This window comes from Struthio camelus, chromosome 3 (assembly GCF_040807025.1).
Source record: "Struthio camelus isolate bStrCam1 chromosome 3, bStrCam1.hap1, whole genome shotgun sequence".
NCBI classification, from domain to species: Eukaryota; Metazoa; Chordata; class Aves; order Struthioniformes; family Struthionidae; genus Struthio; species Struthio camelus.
This window is the reverse complement of record NC_090944.1, coordinates 81,759,769-81,771,344: the sequence shown is the minus strand read 5'-3', so window position 1 is coordinate 81,771,344 and position 11,576 is coordinate 81,759,769. Positions and strand designations below refer to the sequence as shown.

At 38.7% G+C, this 11,576-nt stretch overlaps 1 protein-coding gene across 11 annotated transcripts in view; it reads left to right on the top strand.

Annotated features, from left to right (window-relative positions):
* The first annotated feature begins 217 nt into the window (after nt 1–217).
* The window catches only part of IYD (iodotyrosine deiodinase), a 65,523-nt gene continuing 54,164 nt past the window's right edge, over nt 218–11,576 (top strand). For 7 of the 11 annotated variants that reach the window (XM_068938752.1, XM_068938746.1, XM_068938751.1 and 4 more), the window contains exons 1-2: nt 276–806; nt 10,706–10,900. In XM_068938752.1, coding sequence (XP_068794853.1) covers nt 626–806; nt 10,706–10,900 — 376 coding nt within the window. In that variant the 5' untranslated portion in view covers nt 276–625. Of the gene's footprint in view, nt 234–269; nt 807–10,705; nt 10,901–11,576 lie in introns of those variants that run through there. The other 4 variants (XM_068938753.1, XM_009685823.2, XM_068938750.1 and 1 more) reach the window with 3 other exon arrangements.

The window sequence follows — 11,576 nt, the reverse complement described above, 5'->3', positions numbered from 1 at the left end:
ATAATCTCATTCATGCTTCATACAAAGGTAAAGCTACCACTTTACTTATCTGCTTTATTGACCTGTTTATACAGCCACGGGTTGCTCTATAAACTCATGTTCAATTGATCATATTCTGCTTTCCCGAGATACATGTAGCATGACTAAGAATTACAAGTTAATCATTAAAGAGATGCTGTCAGTTTTAAAAAGTCACATTCCTACTTGAATCTTTCTCATACTCATTACTACAAGTAAGATTATTAGGATCTATATAACTAAAATAGTTACGGGGGGAGTGTTTTTTCTTAGTCTAGTGTTTTAGAGGTGTTTTTTTTTTTTTGCATTTGACAGTATTTGTGCATTTGTATGCGGTCAGTGCCTCTGCTTGCTGTTTGTAAGCAATTTATTCCCAGAAAATAGATAAATCTGGATCTGCTTAACGGTAGGAGCACATCCCAGATGAGACTGCAGGGGCAGTGGCTGAAAAGTGAAAGTAGAAAAGAGTTGGAGGACTGAACCCTCCTTTCTTTTCCATATCCAGGTCCACCCCTTTCTGCTTACTGCTTTACTGTTATTCCCATTTCCTCCTCTTCTTTTCAGGAGAGAGAATATTGAACTTAGAAAGACGGACATTTCCGTAGTCATGGCACTCTTTTCTTCCCTGACCCCAATCTTTATAGCCATTATATGTGTTTTGATTGCGGCAATACTGAAGAAGAATAATGGAGATACAGAAAAACGTGAGACAAAAAGCAAGCCTCTATCTCGCCCATGGGTGGATGAAGACCTAAAAGACAGTACTGACCACCAGTTAGAGGAAGAAGGTAAGGAAAATCTCTGCCAGGTGAGCAATTTTGATATCTGAATTTGATCTCCCGTTACAAATAAAGAGGTGTGATCTCCTGGACCTGAGCACTGAGTTTCTGTCTGCATGCTAATTGTGTGGACATCTTATCCAACTTACCTTCCAGTGCTACATGACACAGTCTGTATTTGAACTCAGCACCCCCAGAGCAGATGGAAATGGATTTATTACACTTGTCTGCTCATTTTCTGGAACTGTTTCTGCTAAGAAAAGACACATTCAGTTTTTGTTCCTGAAGTCCCTCCTATGTGACTTCTGTGAATGTCCGCAAGAGCTCTAGTTGGATTAGATCTGGGATCATTTTGGAGGTAATTTCTGTCAAATATTTAATAATAAAATGAGGGGATGTTGCTAATATGTGTGGCCGATCTGTGTTCACTCAATTGCATATCTGCACCTGTACAGAATGTCCTTTTCCACAGTACTGACTTCAGATGTACAGTGTGACATAAGCATGAGCATAAAATATACTCTCCAACTTTTTTCTTCTTCACTATCCTGCATAAGCTCCCTTCAAAATGTACGGTTTTGTAATGTTTTAAACTCTCAATTAACAGAGCTTTTTTTCTAACGCTGGTTTTGAAGGCTTTCTGTCCCTTAATGACGCATTCCGCAAGTCAGCTTCTAGGAATCTCGAAACTTAAATCGTTTTTCTTAGCAATATACCTCTTGCTAAGAAATATTATTTTTGTTTATTTCTCAGTTTTGAGTGCATCTTGAGTAAATGTTGTATATGTTTCCAGAAAGAGTTGATACTTGGAACCTTTTAAGCCAAATTGACTATTCCCAAAATATCCAAAATCTATTTAAAAGTTAGTTCTACGCTGTGCCTTCCTTTATACAAGTCAAAATAGATTCTTTGAAAAATTATCCAATATTTTCTTTCTGTCGCTAATAGTTAAATAGTTCAATTGAACAGTTGCAAATAAAAATTCCTGTGGCTAGTTCAAGAGATAATCTATGAATTGTCATTGTAACATCTTTGACTGCAGTTGTTTCCATCAGTTTAAAATTTTAGATCTGCTAAATAAGCAAACTATTAGCTCCTAATAAGGAACCTTACTGCCACAGCTTCATGTACGAAATGTTATTATTTTTATGTCTTAGGGTTTTTTCCTGTCTTTCAGGTATTGAATTCAAAACTGTACCAGTTGAAAATTGCTTATAACAAATGGACAGGTAGATAGGCACTCTTTCCATTTTGCTAAAAGGAGGTGGTTTTTACAAAAACCTCCCTCCATGTACCATAAATTCCCACATTAAATTAAGCTTTCTTGCTATATTGTTTTTAACAACAAATAATCACCCTTCCCTGAATGCTATGTGGTTTTAAACCAGCATCTTTGCAAAACAGGCCTGTCTTTCATCTCCAGAAAAATTAAAATAATTGCAACAGCCTGAGGAAGTTTTTCCTCAGCAGAGAAAAGTCCAGCATAAGTGAGAATACAATACGGCCACCTTAGCAGCAATATGTTATTCTACTAATGCTATAATTAAGGATCAAATTACATTTGCCTTGTAGTCAATGTTAAAATTTTCACTGACTTAGTAGATGCTGAAATAGGAACATGGAATGTAAACAGAGTTTTTGTTAAAATTAGAGAACACTTTGCATGCTGTATAAATTCAGCTACTTTACTAATGTATCTTACTTTATTAGAAAAGCTCCTTTCTACTTAAATGTCTCACGTTGGCTTGTGGTTAAAGGCAAAGTTCCTCTGGAGAGAGTTTGAGTTAAATAAGATCAATCATTTTTAAGGCCTTCTCTAAAACTAGGCCTGCTCTAGTTAAATGAGCTGAATTTTGAACAGCTCTCAAGTATGAAGAGGCAGCTAAGGACCAAGTCTTTCCATACCTGACCATGATCAAAGAAAGGGCACTTCACCAAGAAAATGAAGCAAACCAAACCTGCATAGCGTTCTTACTGCACTGTGGTGCTTCAAGAGGCAAATCATACTCTTCAGCTGCATTACAAAAACACTCAAACTTGCTTGAGCGGTCACCAGCTGCATGAACTGTGAAGCAGTTCTGCAGGGATGTTTCCCTGGCAAGTGGCATACTCCTGTGGGGCAAAGCATTAGGCATCATTAGCTGAACTGCTTGGACAGACTCAGTCGAGTCACTTAATGGAAGTGAATGGCTATTCAGGTGCTACCAAGCTTGCCTTTGTTATGCTTGCTCTGGCTGAAGGGAAGGATGTTTCTTGGAGCAGTCAGAAAGCCACTTCTTTGGTTAAGTGGATAGCATTCAGTCAGCCAATTTGTTTAATGTCTCGGCTGGCAGTACTTGAGATGTGTTTGTATGCAAGTCTGTCCCATCTAACTTCCTCATTTATGAGACTCAGAATGAGAGACTGTCATGCTGCTGATTGACAAAAATGGACTTTATGTGTGTATATGTGGCCATGTACTATATTAGGCCATATGTGATTACCAGTTAGACACAGGCAGAAAACTTGTTTCTTCAGCTTTGTCTTGAACAGTGAATCAGAATGGATCTCTCATAGTCATGGGCATCTGATCCCAAAGTAGTGGTACCTAGTTCCTCACAGCTTTAAGTTTACATGGTTACATCTATACTGCTGTTAAGGCAAGTTCGGATAAATGATTCAGTCTTCAGCCTGGGGAATTTAGAGAATGTAGTGCTACTGAAATCACATCCTTCCCTGGTTAATTACTACACTAAACCTATTAGGCTCAAATCAAGAAGAAACATAAATCACTTTGAGTCATGTATTAAGGCCAAACAATTAATGGATAAGGTAACTGCAGACCTAATTTACAGCGGTGTGGAGGATCAGAACGCATTTTATTTGTACCCTTGTTGCCCCGGGTATCAGTTGCAGAGGTTACTAGCAAAGGTATTTTACTGCTATATACTTAATTGTGGGGACTTTGCTTGGTGATATACTGTATTCAAGGACTATAAAGCAAGGTGCAAAGGCTTAAATGTCCCATCTCGTCTGAAAATGCACTGCTCATTGCTTGTGATACTTCTTAAAATAGACCCCTCCCACTTAGAAGTACTTCTTTTCTCCCTCCCCACCACGTTCAAAGGTTACTCATATCTTTTACTAGTAAGGGTAGTGACATGACTGAGACAGTAGCAATTTAATTTTCCAATTTAATGACAATTCATGCTTTGTGTCATTGAGGAACACAGGATTTGCATGAACATGGTGCCATTGTGTTTTTCTGCCTGATGCTGCAGACACACCTCCAGTCTCTATCACCAGCTGATTGAACTTCTCTTGAAAATTGGTCTTTTTGATCGCATTGCATTAATCTTGCTGGAAGGCCATTCCAAAACTTCACTCTGTGAGTTAAAAAATTTCTTCTAACTGCCAGTCTAAACTTATTTAATACTGGTCTATATACAGTTTTCCTGCTCCATCTTTCTTTCGTAGTTTAAAGAGTACTTTTCCAGGCCTGGTATATACCCTCCTGTGGTTCATAGACAGCAATAAGATTATCTCTCAACCTTCCTTTTGCTAGGTAAACCAGCAAATCTTCTCTTTATAAGATAGCCACTTCATTTGTCTGAAGATCTTAAGAATCCTTCTCCAGACTAGAATCCTATTCTAGTCTGAGGTCTTTTCCACAATATTTTGTTGTTGCCAGCTTCCTTCTTATAGGGTCTGCCTCTCCCACTAGCTACTTCTTTTGCTTAGGATCCCTGACTAGCTATTGTGGATTACAGGGTCACCCTGCTAACCACTATTTATATCCCATCAGTAGGCACTCCATCGCTTTTAGCTTCCATTAGCCGCACGCCCAGTTCAAGGTTGGAATTCATTACTGGGATTCCTGTAGTAGCAAATTACATAGCAGTCAAACAAACAAAAAACCATCAAACAAACAAAAAACCACAGGGAGGTCAGTTGCCAAGCACTTAAAGTCCAAAGATCTGGGGACTTACTTTATATACATTTAATTACCTTCCCATACATTGTATCCTTATACTGGAGAATAGGACGGGAAAGCAATTCTAAGCTTGGGAAGCAATTCCTTAGAGGAGAAACTGAAACAAGTGTTTTGAAAAGCAGACACTTTCTAAGTTGGGCTAATAGCGATGTTTCTCAAGGATCAATGTTGGGACCAGTCTTTGTCTGATGGTCTTGGCATAAAACCAAGGAGCGGTCAAGTGGAATTTGTTGATCGTATAAAACTGGGAGCCAACAACACAAGGAAGTATCAGTGTGGGTAAAATAAGTGGCTAACAGAAATGGAATGACAAGTCATTGTACCTGGTGCAAGTTTATGTTATTAGGAAGTCATAGTAAGAATTATTGCTACAGACCAAGAGGCAGAATTTACTATATGGTTTGTAGGCTGATTATTAGCTTCAGTATGAACTGCTGGGAAGAAGGAAAATATGATCCTAAAATGCATCCAGAGAGGAATTTCTGATAGAATTAGAGAAGTAGTACTTTTAGAGATTTCACTTGGAATATCTGAGCCAAAGCCCATGCAGATTTGCTTAAAAAGCAGGAAGCTGAAGTGGCTACTGTAAATGTACAACAGAAGTGATGGGAATCTTGAGAACGTGGCTAGTAAGATATAGGCTGACTAGCAGGATGCCTATTGTCCATCAGATGATGGAATGCATTGAAATCTAAACAAGACGTTTGTATTATTGTATAATGTGTATGTACAGACAGCAATATGTCCAAACACAGCAATTAAAGATATAGAGAGCATGCACTAAGCAGATGGTGCTGATAATGATTATAGCTTAGCATACGGATAACATTAACTGCTAAGACTGAATGGTAGACACATTGTAGAAGAGAATAAATAATAGATGAATTTATTAAAAAAATTGCTAGAGGAGATACGGTTTTGTAAGACAGCTCTGTCACTTCTGGGGTTTTCTCTTGCTTCTTCCAGTATTTACATTTTGAGTAGGTTAAGCTCTTTAAGTTTTGTTTACATCTTGGATATTATGATTCTCCTACTTCCATTCTCATTAGTCACCTCACCCTTGTCTCAAGTTCAAGATCTTTGAAATACATTTCTTTTTTGGCTGTGTTATTATCAATTCAAATTGTCTTGGCTGCACAGCAGCTTCATTTCTTTTCTTCTCTTATACGGAAAAACAAACAAACAAACCTCACAAGATTTAACTCAGTCTGGCCTTGGGTGATAGTGCAAGTTTAATGCTTTCCGCCTTACAAGGCCTAGCTTTCTTTGTTAACCAATCCTTTTCTTCCATTCTTAGTTGCTTATAGATCATATCTTTGAGATGTTTACGTAATCAATTATAGCTAATGCCTCTTCCTCCCAAGGATTCTCTCTTTTTTTAATTCTGTCCATTTAGAACAAAGATAGATTTTATACCTCTGATTTAAAGAAATGCCAAGTCTCTCTCTCTCGATCCACGAGTTCTTCAGTCTGAGTTCTCTAACATAATTTTTCTTAATCCTTAATTCTCCCTAAGTTTGTTCCTTTAAAAATTGAGACCCACAGCTATAGACCTATTTTTCTTTATCCCTTTCATTTAAGCAATTAAACCGAATGAAATGATAATCTCAATGTAGGGGTACTTTTTTTTTTTATAATGTCCTCCCCTCCCACTGAAACCAAAGCTAAGAGAGTCACTGAGCCAAGAAAAGAGCAAGTTATTTGATCAAGATATCAGATGCTTCAGCAGGGAAGCCTGGTTTCTGGTACTACCATAATATTTCCTCTTCAGTATATACCTAGAAAGCTCTACCTCCCACGTATACTTCATAACAGTGACACAGTTGAGGCAATATGCCCTTTTCTTAAAAATGTGGCCTGTGATTCACATGTGACCTTGGGGGCCTTTGTAGGCTCCACGCTATCCCAAAAGACAGTGCATCTGAAAAAGAAAGCTTTGTTTTAGCCAAGCTATGTGTTTATTTCTTTGCAGTCTAGCACAACATCATTTATTCCCTATTTTTTTTTATTGGTATGCTTCCTGAACAAGTCAGACCGGGTACTGCTATGGTTACTGCATCCTGATTCTCTTTTCTCTGTCATGTCTTGTTTCATGTGCTATATAGGCACTGATAGTTCTTCCAGTTTATTGTGTTAGGCTCCTGCATTCAACTGGCCAGAAGCAACATCCCCTTTGGACTAAGTACAATCTTTCCACTGTGTCAGCTCTCTGATTACTGCTTGCATCTATGTAAGTAATCTAATCTTGCTGTTCATCTTGCTGCTCTCTGACATTCACATAACTATTGCTGATTTATCACCTACCTGATTTTCCTCTCCTTGTGTTTCAAAACCAGGTAGGCAGATTACACAAAGTTCCTCCAGCCAGACAAACTTTCTTTTGTAAAGGATTTCAGTAGTTTATACACTGGTTTAAATATCTCTAACTCAAAATGATTCTCCATGGTTTTGCAATAATACTAGAAAAGGAGACGGCCAAGCAGGCCCTTGATTTGCTTTAGGAACCAATATCAAACTAGTAAGTCTCCTCCATCAGTGGCTGAATAAAAGGTAGGGTGCATTGAATATCTGCTATTTCCTGCTTTCTGAACTTTGATAAATCCTCACCCTAAGAAAGTAAATAATGAGAGAACATGGGAACTCTTGGGTTCTGGAATTAGTTTTACTTGTTTATTTCTAGGATTTCTCCCAGGCCACACAAGGGTAACTTGTTACTGGGAAATGGATAGGGATGATCTCTACAGCATGTTGATGTGAGCACCTCAGCAAATAATAGTCTGACCTGAAATCTTCACCAGGACATCAATCTAATACCTACTTTAACTATAGGTTTTTTTGGTCAGATCCTGCCTTCTGATACACATGCGCAGCCTGAGTTGACTTCAGTGTTTTGTTAACAGAAAGACAAGATTTGACCCATTTAGAAACTCCTCTTACTTGAGTGCCAATGGATAAAACTAAGACCTATGTCATATCTGTGTAACTGTTAGGTCTCAGTTTAGCAAAGAATATCTTTTTTTCCGGTAGTAGCAGTACTGCCATATGGATTTGGAGAGGGAGAATTTATTTTATTAGACAAATCAAGGCAGCTGCAAGTAGCAAACCAGCTTCCAGGCACATCAGCCCTTCAAGAGAAGCTTGCATGAGAGTTTATGTGCCCAAAGCTTGCATGTTTTCTTCTCTAATCTGTATCAACTGGCCTAACAAAGAGTTTTATCTCTTTGTAACCCTCCCTCTGTGGGTTAATTACTATTGAGCAAGCTCTACAGCGTGCAAAGAAACTTTGCATGCAGGCTATACACAATTTAAGACTACAAAACAATGATTTATTGGCTAACATACACAGTAGATAGCTATAACAAGTGAGCTACTAGGCTAAACAGTGATAGGTTTATCTGCCCTAATAAGGTACCCTCTGAATGTTCTCTGCTGGCCGGACTGTTATCGGTCAAGTTGGGAAGAGCTGCTGAGTTGCCATCTCCCAGCACCTTGTTTTTTCTCATATGGCTTTACACATTCTCAGGTCAGAATTTTTTTGTCTCAAATCCGGAGCTGCTAACTATCACTGTCTCAGATATTACGCTTCTGCTTGTGGCAGTTTTTTACTTCTACTTTTTTTTTTTTTTTTTTTGGTTACTGTTCTTATCTTGTATGGCTTTGTCGCATGTTCTTTCTCACATCTTCACAGCAATTGACTCAGTAAAACCGAACTAAGGTCACTAGGCCTTCTATTACATAGACCCATTCACCTAGGCTGAGGGCTACATCTTCTTCCAAACCATGACGTAGAGAGGTGAGAGGCAGAAATACGTATTCTGAGATCTGTTCCACAAACGCATTCCCTATGAGTCTTCATGGAGAGCTGCATACTGACTTTTACACAGTGGGAGTGAGGTCAGCCTGTCTTACCTAACATACTTTTATTTATTAGTGGTCTAACATGGTACTCCTCTCCCCCTTTTTTTGAGGAGTATATGTGAAAGAATATAGCTGGCGTTCATTTCTTTGGGCCAAGAAAATATATTCTTGGATGCATCTATGTTAGTGTTTCAGTCTGGATCAGGCATTTGGATCAGATTCAAGTGAATCTCCTAATTGTCCCCACTACCACACTTTTGCCTACATCCCAGAACAGTTAAAACAAGTGAACTGGACTCCTTTAGTATAAAAAAAAGTAAGCCAGAGATGTATGCCCAGAAAGCACCTGGTGTGCTCCAACTACTGGTGGGTGTTCAGCTCACTGTACCAGACTAGAGTTCCTTCAAAATAACAACTCCAAAACACACAGTGTTAAACATTGGGTCCCCAGCTGCAGTTGTTCCTCTCTGCAGATCTAATCCTATTGCACCATGCTACTTGCTAGTGTAAACACAGCCATTGTAACCCCATGGTATCCCCTTCGCCAAGCATGGAGGAGGAACCGCAAAAACGGGATGTGAAAGTTTCTGAAGGTTACCAGAATGCTAGCAAAGGTCAAGTCTAATCAGCTGGCTGCTACTGAATAATCATCCACAGTAGTAACCATAACACAGAAAGGGCAGACTAGAAAGATGTGTACTCTTTTATCAGTTTGGTTGTGCAAGATTCCCCCCCAAAGTAGTTTTTACAACTGGTGACTGCTTCCCACGGCCCTGGAGCCAGGTCTTTGCAGATTGTGATTGAGAATCCTGACAAATGCTGAAAGGAAGATTCTTGGTGACTTCTTTGAATGCAAAATGTATGTTGTCTGGGATCCAGAATCACTCTGTTCAGATTCAAGATACGAAACTGGATAGATTGCAGCCTCTTGCACATGCTGAGCCACACTTAGAAACATTTTACTGTTGTTTACAAAATGAACTAGTGATCAGCGTGGTCTCCAAAACAACTGCATACTACTAAAACGCAGAAATAATTGCTGTTTGAATTTGCTATGATTTTTGAATAATAGCCTAATGATGACTGAAAAAAGAACTGGAGTATTTTTTTTTCCTGATTCGGCACGCTGTAGCAGATTGTTCAGTACTACTGACTAGCTGAAATGCAAAATTTAACTGACTTTAGTTTCTGTGTCATAGTTGCAAAAAATGCTATCCTTGCTGATACTAGGAATGCAGGGGAGAAAGAAGAGATCTCTGAGACAACAGAAACTGTATTTTATGTTAGAATATCTATAGTATAAAAAAAATAGAAAGAAGCAGATTTCCATGAACTAAAGAACAATTTAAGTTCTTAAATTAAAGGCAAGAAATACGATATCCTGCACTTAATAAATACATTGTTATCCTAAGTGTAGATGTCTCTCACCCGTTTCCCCTCGTGCAGAAAGTATTCTGAAACCAAAGAACTTAACCACACAGTCACATTTGCACAAGGCTAGCTTTGAAACGTTCCTGTGGTGAAACGTGAATATGGGATGAAGCAGATATTCTACCCTTCAGAGGAGCTTTTACAAATCTCGGTAGTCAAGCCCTCTCCTTGACTTTAGTAATTTGATTGACTGACTTTTTTTTTTTTTTCAGGAAAGTGCTTGTGAAAAAGAAACATGCATATTCATATTTACTTAATGAGAAAAGAGGGCTGTAATTTGGCCTCTTCTTCACTGCACTTTCAGCTCATAAACCACTTTTGCAGGCAGGTTTGCAGACTGGAGTGCAGAAGGCCATAACTTGTTCCTGGATCACGCTTGCTACAGTAAGCCAGGACACGTCCTCCCCTCCCCAGTCCCCCCTCTGGCTGATGGCTTTTAAACATGTTTATTTGGTAGCTGGAGCTAGGAATCAATAAGCTGTGTCAGCTGGAACCTCAGACTTAGACTTTCCAGCAAAGCAGAAGTGCAATGTATGCAAATACAGGTAAAAGTTCATTACAGCAGTGAATGCCAAAGGTATAAACAGCTTTCTCCAACACAGAAAGCCCTAACAGTTCCTGCTTCACTTATTTTGTTTTCTTGCAGAGGTTGATGAAGAGTGGCAAGGATTTGATGAAAACATTGCCCATATCCCCTTCTTCGCTGAGCGCTACTCTGAGGCTGAAATGATTAAAAGGTCACAAGAGTTTTACAAACTTCTTAATAAGAGGAGGTCTGTCAGGTTGCTCAGTGATGAGCCAGTCCCCAGGGAGGTTATCGATAATGTCATCAGAACAGCAGGTATGGTACTGAATGGATGAAGGTCTGAAAGCAAAGATTACAGCATGGCTGTTCAGCTCTGTTAAAGTGATACAGAAAAGCTGAAGCAATTAGGACTTGGCATATGGTCTTTCTAGATTTACCTGTAGCCATACTGAATAAGAACCAATTGATTGTTTAGAAAATATTCAGTATGGTAATGAGAGCTGCTTGAACAACTATATGGTGGGGTCTGGTTTGGATCATTTCCAATTTCTTTTTATTTCCAGTGTAACCAGAAGAAGAAAAAAAAGAAAGTATTTCAACAGCATGAAACATTTCATTTTCAAGCTTTAACAATGTTATTTAAAATAAAATGGAAGTACTGTTTTGTGAAACACCTTTCAGACAGAAATACTGTAGTGTTTCCTTCTCAAAAATGTCAAATGGTAGGAATTTCGCATGCTTTAAAATGTCATTCATTTGGAAGATGTTTATCACGTGAAGCTTTTGTTTGGTAGGGTGCTTTTTTGGGGGGGGCAAAAAATCTGATGAAATTGGCCCAGTCATGCATAGTGTTCTGGCTGACATAAATGTTTAAGATTTATCATAGACAAAAGGTTTTGTCTAAACAAAAAAGAAAAAAATTCTTACAGCCCTTTCAACATCAGTGCCTGGTCCCTATTGGGTATGACTGGAGTGTTATGCTAATGACTCT